This window comes from Salmo trutta, chromosome 4 (assembly GCF_901001165.1).
Source record: "Salmo trutta chromosome 4, fSalTru1.1, whole genome shotgun sequence".
NCBI classification, from domain to species: domain Eukaryota; kingdom Metazoa; phylum Chordata; class Actinopteri; order Salmoniformes; family Salmonidae; genus Salmo; species Salmo trutta.
The window spans coordinates 42,957,846-42,977,009 of NC_042960.1; the positions used below are offsets into that span (position 1 = coordinate 42,957,846).

The 19,164-nt window shown below is 42.0% G+C and overlaps 1 protein-coding gene across 3 annotated transcripts; it reads left to right on the forward strand.

Annotated features, from left to right (window-relative positions):
* Positions 1-498: 498 nt before the first annotated feature.
* Positions 499-18,644, forward strand: LOC115192392 (ubiquitin carboxyl-terminal hydrolase 46). Of its 3 annotated transcripts, XM_029750832.1 has the most exons (9): positions 499-899; positions 6,000-6,080; positions 11,039-11,252; positions 11,864-12,105; positions 12,850-12,926; positions 13,025-13,108; positions 14,500-14,697; positions 15,420-15,498; positions 15,619-18,644. In XM_029750832.1, the coding sequence occupies exons 1-9, from the start codon at positions 864-866 to the stop codon at positions 15,718-15,720; spliced, it is 1,113 nt and encodes a 370-aa protein (XP_029606692.1). In that variant the 5' UTR covers positions 499-863; the 3' UTR covers positions 15,721-18,644. The 3 variants fall into 3 exon arrangements, with proteins under 3 accessions (XP_029606692.1, XP_029606693.1, XP_029606694.1); XM_029750833.1 differs by lacking the exons at positions 499-899; positions 6,000-6,080; positions 11,039-11,252 and adding an exon at positions 11,402-11,468; XM_029750834.1 differs by lacking the exons at positions 499-899; positions 6,000-6,080; positions 11,039-11,252 and adding an exon at positions 11,515-11,523.
* Positions 18,645-19,164: the final 520 nt, after the last annotated feature.

The window sequence follows — 19,164 nt, forward strand, 5'->3', positions numbered from 1 at the left end:
TCGAATATCTTAGCAAGGCAGAATATGTATTTTTTTTTACAACCTTGGGCGACGCTCCTCGCTTTTACTTTGTCAACAAAACAAAAACCATAACAAAGTCCGTGGGTCGGACAGTGGCACTGTTGCCCCTACAGGGATTCTTTCTTTGGGGGGGCGTTTTCACCAAACGTACCCTACTGTCTATTGAATGGGCTGGTTTTGATGGCAAAGGACGATGGCAACATTTGCAATGCAAATATGTCTATAAATTAAGTTTCAAACCAATATAACGCGAGCAGCATGACACTTGAGTATCACCTTACGTCTGCAAGTTGGTGTGAAATGTGATGTGATTATTCGACATATGTAAATTATGATCAGTGGCAATCCACTAGTACTACTAGCCAAATTCACCACAACTCCCAAAATCCATTGCATCATTCGAACCCTGATTCGAGGCTCTGATTAGTCTCTCTGTTCTGTCAATCAAATATCAGAGCGCTGATTCGACAGAAATGCGGTAGCTTTTTGTGGTGGGCGGATGTACATTTTCTTACATAGCTTGTTGTCCGTTGCTATCAACCTGCCGCAACTTCATGTGTGTTTAGTCACTCATGCATATGTCATTTTTAGATAAGTTATACGTTAGCAGTCTGCAACATTTAAGTAATCAAAGCGTTAAAATTAAGCTGCATTTTTTAAATTTCGTGTTAACTGCCTGCAGGTTGGTCTCTAGTCGAGAGACATTGCCCGTTTTTTACCCCTGTGGTTGCGGTCTGGCCTTAGCCGCGGCTGCGAATCAGCTTAATCTTTTCTCAATATCGTCCTGCATTGAAACATGTTTATTTTATAAATATGACGGTGAGAGGGACCCTGTAAACTAAATGACTGTCAGAAATATCGCCTCCATTTGTAATATGGTAAGTAGCCATAGCGCCTTCGAGTGTCTGCTGCAGTCACCGTTGGCCACCTTGTCTGTGTAATGATGATGATGAGAGAGGTTCATGGTCGAATTGCTCCTGGGAGCTCGAGCTGATCGGCTGTAGTACCAAGCCACCAGTCCTTGTTTAACAGGGATGCATGGGGGTGGGTCCATCATTTCGGAAGGGTAGCTTGATCTTGAATGATGAGTATGAGCCCTACATGTTTAGCTACTCTAGCCAAATAAACACATGCAATGTCAATTGGCGACGTCAGGAAAATAGGTATCAGACAGTAACGTTGTCACACAAAGCTTGCTGTGCACACTTTGCAAACACCTCTTAGTACGGTGCGTGACGTGGTTTGACACCTTTTGACAGGTTGATTTCTAGCGTCAGGCTCGTGTGAATTTAAAGATCCCTAAGCTTAACTTGGAAGTGAAGAAAGGGAATATGACAGATCCTCTCATATGGCCATGCAACTATGCTAATCTATATTTAAAGGACCCATGTGCTGTGTGAAAGTGGTTTTCAGGTCAGCTTCCTCAATTACATTTTTAGTGACGGTCTCATGACATGGTTCCATCCCCACTGCTGCACCTGTATACACCTGTGTGCACCTGCTGCAGAGCCAAGGCAGTGATTGGTGAAGGCAGTGTAATAAGCTGTTAGTGGTGGGAGACTAAAATGAAATTTCAATTATTCTATGATTGCAATGCTATTTATTCATTTAAATGTTTTGGGTTCAGTGTCTCACATGGAGGTGATGATGATGATGAGAGAGGTTCATAGTCGAATTGCTCCTGGGAGCTCGAGCTGACCGGCTGTAGTACCAAGCCACCAAGGGCATTACTGATGGGCATGATGAGCATCTGACTGACTCAACGTGTAGAGGAGGTCCTTCAGTGTAACATTTTACATTGCAGTGTCCTTACGACTGTGTAATTACTCCACACAGGAATAAGTACACTAGGCAATTGTGGTTTTACCTTTCTTTACCAGAACAGTGTTTAGGCTACTGAATCCTGCTGTTGATAAGGATTCAAAAGTTCAGGAAGATGTCAAGTTTGGAAGTACGAAAAATGTTATGTGGCACAGAGCATTTGATTGGTGTTGAATGGGACTGTTATCATCATCTGGTCTTTGTTTACTTTCCTTTGTGCCGTTGTTTGTGTAAGCTTTGATGGGACATTATTGTTTAGATGAGACAAAGTGTACGCTGTCTAGTTTGATTAAACACTTCATGTGTCTTTGGCACACGAGCGCTGGCTCGGCGGCGTGTGCATGCGTCTGTATGAGAGATTCAACATTGAGAACTCTGTCAAAACGGAAATCAGAGACAACAAAGCAATGTGTTCTGCTTTGACTGAGAGAAAATGACAGCAATTTTAAGACTTAAGCAACGCTAGCAGAAGTCTCTATGTTCTCTCAACAAAGACATGGCTTCATCTGGAAGCTCTCTGAGCTCTGGTTAGTCAATGGGCTCTGTCAGGAGATAAGTGCCCTGTCACTACATTACGGAACGTTAAATGAAATGTTACGGAATGTTAAGTGAAACCAAACCATTCCTGATTTCCAGTAGCATGTATAAGCAGGGTTTGGGATGGGAAACGGCAAGCTACATGAAAGCTATAATATGCTGGAGTGGACTGCCAGCCTTTGTCAGAAATAATCCAGGCATTCACATATATCTGAAGCAAAGGTTAGACTTATGTGAGACAGAGACATGTGCAGCATGTGACCTCTCTATAAAGAGGCTTTGGTCCGTCAGTTCCCTGCGATATACTGTACTTACCTAGATGACTATTAGACCAGAGAGCTCTTGACCAGATTCACTAGCTGCAGTAATCTTGTGCCTATGAACCAGAGTGATACTGTTAGCACTGAGGCGGTGTGCCCTAGTAGGAAGTCCAATGTGTGCAACTCACCCGGCACGAACATAAAAAAACATGAGCATGTCTACCTCTGCTAAGCTTCCCAGTAAAGCAATGAAAACAATCAAGTGTTCCAGAAAAGTGCTAAAAATAGCCCACGTTAACATATGCAGCTTAAGAAACAAGGTTCATGAAATCAATCATTTGCTAGTAACAGATGACATTCATATTCTGACAATCTCTGAAACGCGCTTAGATAATACCTTTTTGATGATACAGTGGTAGCAATACATGGTTATACGATCTACAGAAGAGACAGAAATACCAAAGGTGGAGGTGTGGCTGTTTTTAAATTCAGAAACACATTCCTGTAAAGTTTAGAGAGGATCTCATGTTAAATACTGTTGAAGTAATATGACTATAGGTTCATCTGACTCACCTAAAGCCTGTTCTGGTGACATTTTTTGGGTGATTTCATCAGGCTGCCCACTCAAGAGAAAGATTCAAACTGTAACTAGTGCCTGCAACCTGGTTCAGGTTATCAGTCAATCTACCAGGGTAGTTACAAACAGCACAGGAATGAAATCATCATGTATTGATCACATCTTTACTAATGCTGCAGAATTTAGCTTTAAAGCAGAATCTAAATTCATCAAATGTAGTGATCACAATATAGTAGCCATATCTAGGAAAACCAACGTTTCAAAGGCTGGACCTAATATAGTTTATAAGAGGTCATACAATAAGGTTTGTAGTGATTCCTATGTTGTTGATGTAAAGAATATTTGTTGGTCCGTGGTGTGAAATGACAAGCAATCAGACGCTGCACTTGACACATTTATGAAATTGCTTATCCAAGTTACTAATAAGCATGCACCTATTTAGAAAATGACAGTAAAAACTGTTACATCCCTGTGGATTGATGAGGAATTAAAAATGTGTATGGTTGAGAGGGATGAGGCAAAAGGAATGGCAAATAAGTCTAGTTGCACAACCGATTGGCAAATGTACTGCAAATTGAGAAATCGTGACTAAACTGAATGAAAAGAAGATACACTATGAAACAAAGATAATTGACATAAAGAATGATTGTAAAAAGCTTTGGAGCACCTTTAAATGAAATTTTGGGCAAATTGGCAAACTCGACACCATCATTCATTGAATCAGATGGCTCATTCATCACAAAACCCACTGATGTTGCCAACTACTTTAATTATTTTTTTCATTGGCAAGATTAGCAAACTTAAGCATGACAGCAACAAACGCTAACACTACACATCCAAGTATATCTGACCAAATTATGGAAGACAAGCCATGTAATTTTGTGAGTGTGGGAGAGGTGAAAGAATTATTGTCTATCAACAATGACAAACCACTGGGGTCTGAAAACTTGGATGGAAAATTACTGAGGATAATAGTGGATGATATTGCCACTCCTATTTGCCACATCTTCAATTTAAGCCTACTAGAAAGTGTGTGCCCTCAGGCCTGGAGGGAAGCTAAAGTCATTCCGCTACCCAAGAATAGTAAAGCCCCCTTTACTGGCTCAAATAGACGACCAATCAGCCTGTTACCAACCCTTAGTAAACTTTAGGAAAAAAATGGTGTTTGACCAGATACAATGTTATTTTACAGTAAACAAATTGAGAACAGACATTAAGCACGCTTATAGGGAAGGACATTCAACAAGCACAGCACTTACACAAATGACTGATGATTGGCTGAGAGAAAATGATGAAGAAAAAGATTGAGGGGGCTGTTTCGTTAAACTTCAGTTCGGCTTTTGACATTATCGATCATACAGTAGTCTGCTGCTGGAAAATCATAGGTGTTATGGCTTTACTATATTGCTATATTGTGGATAAAAAGTTACCTGTCTAACAGAAAACAGTGTATTCTTTAATGGGTGCCTCTCCAACATAATCTAGGTAGAATCAAGAATTCCCCAGGGCAGCTGTCTAGGCTGATCTTTACTAATGACATGTCTCATGTCTGACTCATGCTTTGAGTAAAGCCAGAGTGTCTATGTATGCTGATGACTCAACACTATACACGTCAGCTACTACTGAAATGACTGCAACACTTAACAAAAGTTAGTTTCAGAATATATATATTTCTAAAAGTTAAAGCATTTGATTTGTCCTAAATAAATCACTAAACCCTAAACCTCAACTAAATATTGTAATAAATAATGTGGAAATTGAGCAAGATGAGGTGACTAAACTGCTTGGAGTAATCCTGGATTGTAAACTGTCATGATCAAAACATGTTGATACAACAGTAGCTAAGATTGGGAGAAGTCTGTCCATAATAAAGCAATGCTCTACCTTCTTAACAGCACTATCAACAAGGCAGGTGCTACAGGCCCAAGTTTTGTCTTACCTGGACTACTGTTCAGTTGTGTGGTCAGGTGCCACAAAGAGGGCTTAGGAAAGTTGCAATTGGCTCAGAACAGGGCAACAAGGCTGGCCCTTGGAGGTACACAGAGAGCTAACATTAGTAAAATACATGTCAATCTCTCCTGGCTGAAAGTGGAGGAGAGATTGACTTCATCACTACTTGTATTTGTGAGAGGTAGTGACATGTTGAAAGCACCGAGCTGTCTGTTTAAACGACTAGCACACAGCTCAGACACCCATGCATACCCCACAAGACATGCCACCAGAGGTCTCTTCACAGTCCCCAAGTTCAGAACAGACTATGGGAGGAACACAGTACTACATAGAGCCATGACTACATGGAACTCTATTCCACATCAAGTAACTCATGCAAGCAGTACCATTAGATTTAAAAAACAATGATAAAAATACATCTTATGGTACAGCAGGGACTGTGAAGCAACAATCATAGGCATAGACACATCCATACATACACGATAACATACGCACTATACACACACATACTGTAGACATGGATTTTGTGTTGTAGATATGTGGTAGTAGAGTAGGGGCCTGAGAGCACACTTATGTGTTGTGAAATCTGTTGGGAATGTATTGTAATGTTTTTAAAATTGTATAACTGCCTTAATTTTGCTGGACCCCAGGAAGAGTAGCTGCTGCATTGGCAGCAGCTAATGGGGATCCATAGTAAGTAACACAGCCCTGAAGAAGATAGAACAGACGTGTGAGTAAGGCACTTCAGATGTGTAGCCTATTTCATGCATAATAAGGATGTTTAGACAGTGCACATTTGAGCTCGTGTTCTCTCTCTCTCTGGTCTCCTTCAGGGCACCAATGCCTCTGCTCTGGAGAAAGACATTGGTCCGGAGCAGTTCCCAATCAACGAACACTACTTTGGATTGGTCAACGTAAGTGTCATTCACTCTGTCCACTAGGTCACTACTGAGTCATGTTTTCCGTCGGACAGGTGCTTGGTGTTGACACTTTTCATGAGAAACAGGTTGTTTTGTTTGTTGGCTAGTCAGTAATGCTACCATTGTTTGTGAATGATATCTTTACACAGTTTAGATGTCTCTGACTGTCCCAGTTTCCCTGCTATTCTATTACTGTTGGCAAAACACATCTTTGAGGGCCTTATGTTAGCCAACTACTCTGTTAGCCAACCCTTCAGATGGCTTCTGTTTAATGACTGGAATGTAACTGAAATGTTGAGCGGTTCACCGGTGGGTTGTATGTATAAAAAACATTGAATGAAATAAAACTTAAGATGGAGATTGATGATTCTCAAAGCAGAGTTTGGCTAGCCTGGTTGCCGTCTCTGTTCAGCCATTACATTCCACTCCTTGCCACTCCTGTCATTTGCAAAAGAGACTGGCCTTTCTGCAATCTTCAAATATGAACATTCTATCATTAATGAGCTCGAGGAGATTAGAGGATTTGATAACTTTCACATCTTTCGTCCAATCACAATGTTTATGCAAATTGACTGAGAACATTTTCCTAATTCATGCATACATTTGATTGGAAGCATTCTAACATTGGGCATTCTGACGCAATACATTTAATTGTAAACATAAACATTGCATGTGGGGAGAAAGGAGGATTCCTGTTTATTGTATTTTTACCAGAAGCCAATATGATCACATTTAGAGGTCGACCGATTAATCGGAATGGCCGATTAATTAGGGCCGATTTCAAGTTTTCATACCAATCGGACATCGGTATTTTTGGACACCGATTTGGCCAATTTTATTTATTTATTTTTGTTATTTAAAAAAAATGTTTTACACCTTTATTTAACTAGGCAAGTCAGTTAAGAACACATTCTTATTTTCAATGAAGGCCTAGGAACGGTGGGTTAACTGCCTTGTTCAGGGGCAGAACGCTCGATTTTTACCTTGTCAGCTCGATGATTCAATCTTGCAACCTTACGGTTAACTAGTCCAACGCTCTAACCACCTGCCTTACATTGCACTCCACGAGGAGCCTGCCTGTTACACGAATGCAGTAAGAAGCCAAGGTAAGGTGCTAGCTAGCATTAAACTTATCTTATAAAAAACAATCAATCAATCATAATCACTAGTTAACTACACATGATTGATGATATTACTAGTTTATCTAGCTTGTCCTGCATTGCATATAATCGATGCGGTGCGCATTTGCGAAAAAGGACTGTCGTTGCTCCAATGTGTACCTAACCATAAACATCAATACTTTTCTTAAAATCAATACACAAGTATATATTTTTAAACCTGCATATTCTAACATGAATTTCTTTTAACTAGGAAAATTGTGTCACTTCTCTTGCAACAGAGTCAGGGTATATGCAGCAGTTTGGGCCGCCTGGCTCGTTGCGAACTGTGTGAAGACTATTTCTTCCTAACAAAGACAGCCAATTTTGCCAAACGGGGGATGATTTAACAAAAGCGCATTTGCGAAAAAAGCACAATCGTTGCACGACTGTACCTAACCATAAACATCAATGCCTTTCTTAAAATCAATACACAGAAGTATATATTTTTAAACCTGCATATTTAGCTAAAAGAAATCCAAGTTAGCAGGCAATATTAACCAGGTGAAATTGTGTCAGTTCTCTTGCGTTCATTGCACGCAGAGTCAGGGTATATGCAACAGTTTGGGCCGCCTGGCTCGTTGCGAACTAATTTGCCAGAATTTTACGTAATTATGACATAACATTGAACGTTGTGCAATGTAACAGGAATATTTAGACTTATGGATGCCACCCGTTAGATAAAATACGGAACGGTTCCGTATTTCACTGAAAGAATAAACGTTTTGGTTTCGAGATGATAGTTTCCGGATTCGACCATATTAATGACCTAAGGCTCGTATTTCTGTGTGTTATTATGTTATAATTAAGTCTATGATTTGATAGAGCAGTCTGACTGAGCGATGGTAGGCACCAGCACGCTCGTAAGCATTCATTCAAACAGCACTTTCATGCGTTTTGCCAGCAGCTCTTCGCAATGCTTCAAGCATTGCACTGTTTATGACTTCAAGCCTATCAACTCCCGAGATTAGGCTGGTGTAACCGATGTGAAATGGCTAGCTAGTTAGCGGGATGCCCGCTAATAGCGTTTCAAACGTCACTCACTCTGAGACTTGGAGTAGTTGTTCCCCTTCCTCTACATGGGTAACGCTGCTTCGAGGGTGGCTGTTGTCGATGTGTTCCTGGTTTGAGCCCAGGTAGGAGCGAGGAGAGGGACGGAAGCTATACTGTTACACTGGCAATACTAAAGTGCCTATAAGAACATCCAATAGTCAAAGGTATATGAATTACAAATTGTTTAGATAGAGAGAGTCCTATAATAACTACAACCTAAAACTTCTTACCTGGGAATATTGAAGACTCATGTTAAAAGGAACCACCAGCTTTCATATGTTCTCATGTTCTGAGCAAGGAACTTAAACGTTAGCTTTCTTACCTGGCACATATTGCACTTTTACTTTCTTCTCCAACACTTTGTTTTTGCATTATTTATACCAAATTGAACATGTTTCATTATTTATTTGAGGCTAAATTGATTTTATTTATGTATTATATTAACTTAAAATAAGTGTTAATTCAGTATTGCTGTAATTGTCATTACAAAAAAAAAATCTGCCGATTAATCGGCAGCGGGGTTTTTGGCCCCTCCAATAATCGGTATCGGCGTTGAAAAATCATAATCGGTCGACCTTTAATCACAATACACCAGAGAAGCTCTTGCCATTCAAAGTTCCCCACCAGTTCATTGTGAAAGCTGAAGCCTATTTTATATCCAGCAAGCAAGAGCAAGGTGCTTCTTTCCTCAAATATATATATATATATTAATTGCTCAAAATAAGTGACCAAACTACACTGAACAAAAATATAAAAGCAACATGTAAATGTTTCATGAACTGAAATAAAAGATCCCAGAAATGTTCCATACGCACAAAGTTTATTTAGCTCAAATTTTGGGCACAAATATGGTTATATCCCTGTTTGTGAGCATTTTTCCTTTGCCAAGATAATCCATCTTCCTTGCAGGTGTGGCATATCAAGAAGCTGATTAAACAGCATGATTACTACACAGGTTCACCTTGTGCTGGGGACAATAAAAGGCCACTCTAAAATGTGCAGTTTTGTCACACAATGCCATAGATGTCTCAAGTTTTGTGGGAGTGTGCAATAGGCATGCTGATTGCAGGAATGTCCACCAGCTGTTGCCAGAGAAGTAAATGTTAATTTGTCTACCATGAGCCACCTCCAACGTCGTTTTAGAGAATTTTGCAGTACGTCCAACCGGCCTCACAACTGCAGACCACGTGTATGGGGTCATGTGGGCGAGCGGTTTGCTGATGTCAATGTTGTGAACAGAGTGCCCCATGTTGGCGGTGGGTTTATGGTATGGGCAGGCATACACTACGGACAACGAAAACAATTGTTTCATCGATGGAAATTTGAATACACAAAAATACTGTGACGAGATCATGAGGCCCATTTTTTTTTTTTTAAGGTATATGTGAGCAACAGATGCCTATCTGTATTCCCAGTCATGTGAAATCCATAGGGCCTAATTAATTTATTGAAATTGACTTATTTCCTCATATTAACTGTAAAATCAATGAAATTGTTGCATATTGCTTTTATATTTTTGTTCAGTGTATATATTGCTACTTCTGGGTAACACATTGGGCAAGGCTACTGGTTCAAGAGCTATAAGAGGCATACAGAGAGGATGGAAGAGAGAGATGCCAGTGGAGATGCATGAATTGCACAAGAAGGGAACAATGAGTGACAGAGATGTGTAAGTCAGTTCATTCATAGGCTGGGCAATTAATCCACCACTTGTATGCTAGCCTATATATTAGGCCTAGCTTACCAGAATGAATTTAGGCGACCACCACGTGTGCTATGCAAGCCAGAGACAAAAACAATAAAAAAGACGAAGAACAAGCTATAAAGGGAAAAATACTGGAGTTTTTATAATGTTGTGATATTGTCATAACGATACCATATGTCAACAAAAATAAAATCCTGATATGTAACTGTATTGACTCCGTCCGTCTATGTCCGTTAAGAAAGTTTCCTAAAGTAGCCTGTCTGGAATCCATCTCTTAATAAGAGAGGGACAAATAATACAACTGAAATGAGCATATCATTTTTAACATGTAAGCAAGTCACTATGATCAGCATATGAGCGAGGAATGACGACAGGTGCTAGTTTTGCGTTTATTTCCTCCCATTTAATGAGAGGCAACTGAAGCAAACGTAGCTTGATTGAATCTTGTAGGCTAATAATTTTCGGATCATTATTTCTCTCTCTCATTACGGAGTCCTCTATAGCCACTTTGAACAACATCATATTGCATTGACACTGTCTTCTCACAAGGGAATGACCGCAGCAGGTGATAATAGTATTGTTTGTTGTTCTTAAAATCCTCATTCTATATTGCACCAAATTTGCACGCACCCCATGTTCCACAACGTTGTCATGGAAAATATGAATGTTGTTTCCAACTACCAATCAGCAACTTCGCCGTAAATCTGGCTGCATATTGAACGCTAAGATTGCCCGAAAGACCAGTCTCTGGCAAATGACAGGAGTGGAATGTTAGCTAAAAAGACTGGTACCAAGACTAGTTTGGCTACATTAAGTTAAAATTCATACATTTATCTGATGGCAGCTGTGCAGTCTGGCTCTCACATCCCTTTTTAGATGTGAGAACACTCATCTCACCTTGCACCAAGTCTCTGTTGGAGGTGACGGTCATGAATCTTCTCTCCGTGTTTTCAATGTTACTTTTTTCGGTCCTCAGAGTGATAAAAATCTCACCCTCTCTCTTTTTCTATTTGTCCCTGCCGGGTTGGCCCCCTCAGTTTGGCAACACGTGTTACTGTAACTCGGTGCTTCAGGCCCTGTACTTCTGCCGGCCCTTCCGGGAGAACGTGCTGGCCTACAAGGCCCAGCAGAAGAAGAAGGAGAACCTGCTCACGTGTCTGGCAGACCTCTTCCACAGCATCGCCACCCAGAAGAAAAAGGTGGGAGTCATCCCGCCCAAGAAGTTCATCTCACGCCTGCGCAAGGAGAATGGTGAGAGAGACCACACCAAACCCAAATGAGGCTGGGGACAAATACACTAGAGGACCATAGTGTAATACCCTCATAGCTACCATTTTGTATAGGTTGTCATATGATTGTTGTTGGTTGACAAACTGACTGTGTGTTGATCGGTTTCAGACCAGCGTTTAGAGGTTTCAGACTGCTGAGACCAGTTATCTTGAATCAACCGTATCCAGGAATGATACAGTAGGCATGTTTTGAGCTGGGGATTGAGATGGGGAAGTGGAAGTGTTTTTCTCAGGTGATTGTCACTGTGGGGTGAAGGGCAGGTGCATGTTGTGGTGGCGGTGCGGACATTCAGAGCATGGACCTGGAATAGAAGCAGGTTGTTGTTGTCTGACTCCAGGCAGCTCTCTCTATGAATGAACAATGAACATCTATGTGTGGACTAGGGCCTGGTCAGCTGCTTTCTCTCACACTCTCTCTCCTGCTCTCCAATTTCACTTTTCACACATATCGGATTTGTGTGTGCATGCATGTGCGTTGACCTGCCTTGATTCACCTTGATCAGGACTGTTGACTGACTGATCACCTTTCTACGCAGTTTCCCTAAAAGCCCCTGTCCTCTGTCTCCCCTACAGACCTGTTTGACAACTACATGCAGCAGGATGCCCATGAGTTCCTCAACTACCTGCTGAACACAGTGGCAGACATCCTGCAGGAGGAGAAGAAGCAGGAGAAGCAGAACGGCCGCCTCAAGAACAACGGCACGGCCGTCACCACGGAGACGGAACCCGAGAACAAGCCCACGGAGCCCACCTGGGTGCATGACATCTTCCAGGGAACTTTGACCAATGAGACGCGCTGCCTCAACTGTGAGACGGTGAGTCAGAGCTGGTAGACCCTATAGAGTGATTTCTGGGGTAGTGGGTTTTATGGAGCCTCGCAAGCCGCCTGATCTCATGAGCTTACATCCGTGCAGCGAACCATTCATGTAATCTCGCGAGATCAGGCAGCTTGCGAGGCAAGGTTTTATGTTCTCTGGCAGTGATTGAAATGGGTGGTCCTAATTCAACCAAGTTATGTAGGACATAAACGCTTATGTAAGAATACTTTATTGATTGGAAATGTCTCTTGTTTTATTTTTAACTCAACCCCCTTCCTCAGCAGTGTTGGTAATGCTTTCCCAATCGACTAGCAGGGCATAGCTAAGTGACTGTCTCCCACAGAGGGATTAGCTCTGTCTGTAATAGTAAGCTCTCAGCTCTGACGGATATCCTCCAGCCCCCACAGGCTGTGGCATCGGTCTACCACTCTGCCGCTCCCTCCTTCTGTATCTGCGACGCAGGAGGCATTGATGCTCAGAGAGGAAGAGCAGAGGGAGGGAGGTAGAGAATGGCCTTGAACAACCCTCTTCACCACGCTACAAGCACTGTGCTTCTCAATGACACGTACTATCAATACATCAAATGGACCCGCTCTCTCATTTTGTGTGCCAGTGTGTGGTCAGGTCACAGAGCAGGAGCAGCATCGGTGCCTTTCAGCACGTGAAGAGGCAAGTACACCGACTCACCTCATCTGTGTGTTTCTCTTTCCCTCCCTCTCTCTCTCTCTCTCTCTCGGACAGGTGAGCAGCAAAGATGAGGACTTCCTGGATCTGTCTGTGGACGTAGAGCAGAATACATCAATAACACACTGTCTTAGGTAATATTGACCTGTTACTTGGTATCTTTCTGTACCATAACTACTCCCTGTATCAAGCTTACTGACACAGTCCCCTCTGTGTGTGTTGTGTTCCCCAGGGACTTCAGTAACACAGAGACCTTGTGCAGTGAATACAAATACTACTGTGAGGCATGCTGCAGCAAGCAGGAGGCCCAGAAACGGTCAGTACACAACACGTTCCCACTCAGATTGGGTGTGTATGACTGCGGTATCTGTCTGTCTTTATGTACAGTACCAGTCAAAAGTTTGGACACACCTACTCATTCAAGGGTTTTTATTGATTTCTACATTGTAGAATATTAGTGAAGATGTCAAAACTATGAAATAACACATATGGAATCATTTAATAACCAAAAATGTGTTTAATAAAATCAAAATATTGTTCAAAGTAGCCATCCTTTGCCTTGATGACAACTTTGCACACTCTTGGCATTCTCTCAACCAGCTTCACCTGGTATGCCTTTCCAACAGTCTTGAAGGAGTTCCCACATATGCGGAGCACTTGTTTTTTGCTTTTTCTCCACTCTGCAGTCCAACTCATCCCAAACCACCTCAATTAGGTTGTTGGGTGATTGTGGAGACCAGGTCATCTGATGCAGCACTCCATCACTCTCCTTCTTGGTCAAATAACCCTTACACAGCCTGGAGGTGTGTTGGGTCATTGTCCTGTTGAAAAACAGATAATAGTCCCACTAAGCGCAAACCAGATGGGATGGCGTATTGCTGCAGAATGCTGTGGTAGCCATCCTGGTTAAGTGTGCCTTGAATTCTAAATAAATCACCAACAATGTCACCAGCAAAGCACCATCACACTTCCTCCTCCATGCTTCATGGTGGGAACTACACATGCGGAGATCATCTGTTCACCTACTTTGCGTCTCACAAAGACACGAAGGTTGGAACCAAAAATCTCACATTTGGACTCGACAGACCAAAGGGCAGATTTTCACCGGTCTAATGTCCATTGCTCGTGTTTCTTGGGTCAAGCAAGTCTTTTCTACTTATTGGTGTCCTTCAGTAGTGGTTTCTTTGCAGCAATTTGACCATGAAGGCCTGATTCACGCAGTCTTCTCTGAACAGTTGATGTTGAGATGTGTCTGTTACTTGAACTCTGAAGCATTTATTTGGGCTGCAATTTCTGAGGCTGGTAACTAATGAACGTATCCTCTGCAGCAGAGGTAACTCTGTGTCTACCTTTCCTGTGTTGGTCCTCATGAGAACTTTTAACAAGACAAAATTGTTAATTGAAATGCATTCCAGGTGACTACCTCATGAAGCTGGTTGAGAGAATGCCAGGAGTGTGCAAAGCTGTCATCAAGGCAAAAGGGTGGCTACTTTGACACAACACTTTTTTGGTTAATACAAGATTCCATATGTGTTATTTCATAGTTTTGATGTCTTCACTATTATTCTACAATGTAGAAAATAGTCAAAATAAATAAAAGCCTTGGAATGAGTAGGTGTGTCCATACTTTTGACTGGTACTGTATTTCTATATGTTTTTACTCTTTGCTTGTCTGTGTCTGTATATAACTCCTGTGTGGCCCTGTAGAATGCGGGTTAAGAAGTTGCCTATGATCCTGGCCCTGCACCTGAAGCGGTTTAAGTACATGGAGCAGCTGCACCGATACACCAAGCTATCCTATCGCGTCGTCTTCCCTCTGGAGCTCCGCCTCTTCAACACCTCTGGAGATGCTACCAACCTCGACCGCATGTATGACCTGGTCGCTGTGGTCGTCCACTGTGGCAGGTAGGGGGCACAAACACATACACACGTCTATTCTATACTGAACAAGAATATAAACTCTACATGCAGCAATTTCAAAGATTTTACGGAGTTACAGTTCATAGAAGGAAATCGGTCCATTTAAATAAATGAAAGCCCTAATCTAAGGATTTCACATGACTGGGCAGGGGCGCTGCCATGGGTGGGCCTGGGAGGGCATAGGCCCACCCACTTGGGAGCCAGGTCCACCCACTGGGGAGCCAGGCACAGCCAATCAGAATGAGTTTTCCCCACAAAAGGGCATTATTACCGACAGAAATACTCCTCGCACCCCCACTTCCCGCAGGTGAAGAAGCCGGATGTGGAGGTCCTGGGCTGGCGTGGTTACACGTGGTTTGCTGTTGTGAGGCTGGTTGAATGTACTGCCAAATACTCTAAAACAACATTGGAGGCGGCTTATGGTTGAGAAATGAACATTCAATTCTCTGGCAAACTAATTTCTGCTCAAAATTTGAGAGAAATAAGCTTTTTCTTCGTATGGAAAATTTGTGGGATATTTTATTTCAGCTCATGAAAAATGGGACCAACACTTCACACGTTACGTTCATATTTTTGTTCAGTATACGTTCAGCACCTTTGGACACACATTGTTATGCAAACACACTTACTCGTATCCAAACAAACTTGTACCTTGTACTTTGCAGAGACTTTGTCATATCACCGCTTTCCCCTTCTTTCTTCCTCAGTGGACCCAACAGAGGACACTACATCACCATAGTGAAGAGTCACGGCTTCTGGCTGCTGTTTGATGATGATATCGTGGAGGTGTGTGTCACAGTCATGCTCTTCTAAAAATAACAGTATTACAGTTGGCCAGCACACCTGTTTATATGTCTCATACAGCATGTTTCATCATTTTGTTGTGTCCCTCTCTGGTTTGTTCAGAAAATCGATGCCCAGGCCATCGAGGAGTTCTATGGGCTGACGTCAGACATCTCAAAGAACTCGGAGTCTGGATACATCCTCTTCTACCAGTCCAGGGAGTAAATGGATTAAACACCCAGCCAACCAGAGCCCCTTAGAGAGAACGATGGGAACTTTGACCCTGACCCCTGAACCCTGTCTGAGATGTGTGCCAACACCATTCCCTATCCCACGGCCTGCCCTGGGTGTGCCTGCACTTCATTTCCCATAACCCCCTTCCCTCCCTGCACTCAGCATGCTGGGAGGACTCTGCCAACTGCGTTTTGCCCTTCAGCCACATGCAACAAAAAAACAAACAGTCACAACAACAAGAACAAGGGGGAAAAGGAAGATACAACAGGCTTGTGTGTGATGTCTGTTTGCCTCCACATGGGGCCAGCTCTTGAGGTCTGTAGTCCCAGCACGGGTCACTCTCCCTGGGTCTGCCTGGCATACAGAGCTGACTGGACTGGTACAGATTCAGACTGCTGTTGGAAAGGAGATTGTATCCTTTATATATCTGTATAGTATGTCTATTTTCACGTAATGTCACACGCTCATAAATCCTTTTAGTAGGGTTATCCTGTGACCTTATATTTGTCCTGCCCATAGAAGTCTTCTACGTGGGGTATAGCTAGAGCTGGGATGGAAGTTCAAGTGAAGGATATAAACTAGGTGAGAGAGAGTCTATGCATATGGTGTAGCTGAAATACATATTTCAGTGTTCACAGTTTAAGCTGGTGTGTATTATTGTTGACTTGAGTTGTGACCAAGCCAAACCTATTCATCGCAGTGCTGAGAAATTGTAGTCCTACAGAAGACCAGGCTGCATGTACAAACTACAGCTCTACTAGTCTCTAGAATAGTCTGTTTTAGTTCATGCCCAGTTCATTCTCTGTCTAGTCCTTGTTGTGCAAAACACTATGTATTGCTCTTATTTTATTTATGTTGGGGAGTTGTAATGTTGAGTGTGCTGGTAGGAGGAGGATATTGTGTCAGACTCCATCTTGTCTTGTGTATGTGACATCTCCCCCATAGAGTCCTGTAGGTAATACACATACAGAGCTCTCTGGGGTTGAATTGAACTTTGACAACGTCTTTGTTTTGTTTTTTAACTCTAGTTTGAAGTATGTGGATAGCTGAGCTCTGTCAAGAGAACCACATGAGGTAAGACGGAGGGATCAAAATCCACAGTTGCAACTGGCAAGGCGTCCTTGAACTGTACTGTTTTTCACAGTGAGATTGGTGCAACAGGAGGAGGTGAAATGAGCTGATAAGATGTTGACTTCCCTGTTGAAGCGAATATAGATGTTAAACGCTGGTGTGTTTCGTTACCAGCTAGTCTCCTCCCAGTCGTGTGTATCTGTGTGGAACTCCTTTGCTAGGTGCAATATGGGGCTGCGGTTCACACACTGCAAACGTTGGTCTGATGTTACTTAGAACCTTTTAGTTGTTCTGCAGTGACACCATAGTCTGAATATTGATATTGGTCATTCCTATGTTGAAGTCTTTACATGTGTTCTATCACCGTTTTATTTTGCCTCGTTGTCCCTTCCATTGTTAGGCACTTGACTTGGAACCAATGTTCCAAGCTGTGCCTGGCAGATACTATAAGTTGTGTTTAGTGTGAAGGTGACCAGTGGTCTATATAGACTGATGATTTACCATCCTATAAGGTTAGGGCAAAGTACTGTAGAGTAGAACTATATCAAAGGCCATATAAAGGTATTTGAAGAATCAGTGCTGCTCAGACTGTCCTATGGCACTTTAATTCACTGTAATACTGAAAGAATAATGACCCAAGTGCATCTCGCTTTAAAGAGATGTTCCGGAACTTTGGTGATTATTAAGTATTCTTTAAACCTCCCGCTTTGGGCTGGATGTGTCAGTGTAGTTTATACATGCAGAATTACTATTTTACCTAAATTATCCACAAAATGCCTAGTTTGAAAGCGACTATTTCTGGAATTTGTGCTGCGCCATTTTCCTCCAGCCCCCCTAGCAATTCGAGTTCTAGCCAATGAACTTCAGACCCTCGCCATTTGAGTAAAATCTGCACATACTGTATGTGATGTAGTACACTATTTTCAGGGAACACTTTTGTCTTGTGAGAGCTACTTTCAGAACTACTGGATAAAAAGTCTACAAATGTACCGGAGAATCTCTTTAAATTAGAAGTAGAGATGATTTGGGTTGTGTGTGAGGTTGACTGTGCCTCCTTTTTTATGTGAGTTGGCATGTAATGTGTGAGTGTGTTGAAGCATCTAGATGGTTAACTGACTATTTCCTTCTGTTTAGTATAACTGGGTAAAGTCAATGATGAATATGTGCCAATCTGGGGTCACTAATGACCTTGCAAAACTGGACAGGAACTCTTACAGAACACTATTTTCTCTGCTAAGATACAAGTGTACATACATTATGTAGGAAATATATTTTTTAAAAGCTAGAAGCTAAAACACTAAGAGAAAGAGGAGTTAACCAGAAAATAAAAACAAACCCTGTAAAGACATATGGAGCTGCTTTACAATCAGTCAATCACATAATCAATTCATCACACAATAGTTACACAATCGAGGAATGTCACAATCAGTCACATTGGGGTTCAAGAGAACTAGCCAGAGCTGTTTGAGGCATTTTAAACTTTATGATGGGAAGAGATACTGTGTGTGCTAATCTTCCAATTACTGTTCTGCACACACCCTCGCTCAGATGCTGTCTTTTTGCACTCCTAACGTGGTCTCAACAGTCTATAAATGTGAAGTGTTCTACCTATGGGACTCCGGTGCAGTGCCTAGAGATGAATACGTACTGTACTAGCATGTCTATGTTGGTAAGAGGAGAAGTTAAAGGGAGATCCAGGCACTAGCTAACGCTCAATTCCAATGAGTTGTTTGTAAACTGAAAGTGCACTTTACTAGTTATGAGCTTAACTACGAGCCACAGTCTGAGTACTTTTTGGATTTCCTTGTCCTCTGTTCAATAAAAGGACTGTATCAACTAAGGCACTGGGATTTGTGAAGAATTAGTTTGTCATGTTCTTTGGATTTTCAAAGATTTCTTAAAACCCCCCTCACCATCGACTCGTTCTCCTCTTAACCCCCAGGCCAGTCCTTCACATCCCCACATTCATGTCACAGTTGTTTTCCTTTACCCGTTAGTTACACACACACACAGTTCATTCCTGTGTTGTCAACCTGGTCACTTCCTCTGTCACATCATGTTTACCAGGCAGTGTGCGCATGTTGCTGTGGTGACAGCCAGCATCATAGAACACAATGTACAACAGCATGTGAGGGGAGACTCCAACAGAGAAAGAGAATATTCCAGAACTATTAGACATCTTGCTTTCTCCTTCCTTCATCTACTCTATATTACAGCCATCTGTGACAAAGGTGAGGAAAGAATGCCTTTTATGTTTTATTGGAATGTGTTTAGTGAATCTCTGACCCTTGAGAGCCCATCTTGTAGAAGCCAATGCATCATCAGTTTTGGCAGATTGTTTTTTTTTTTTTTGCATTTTGGTAG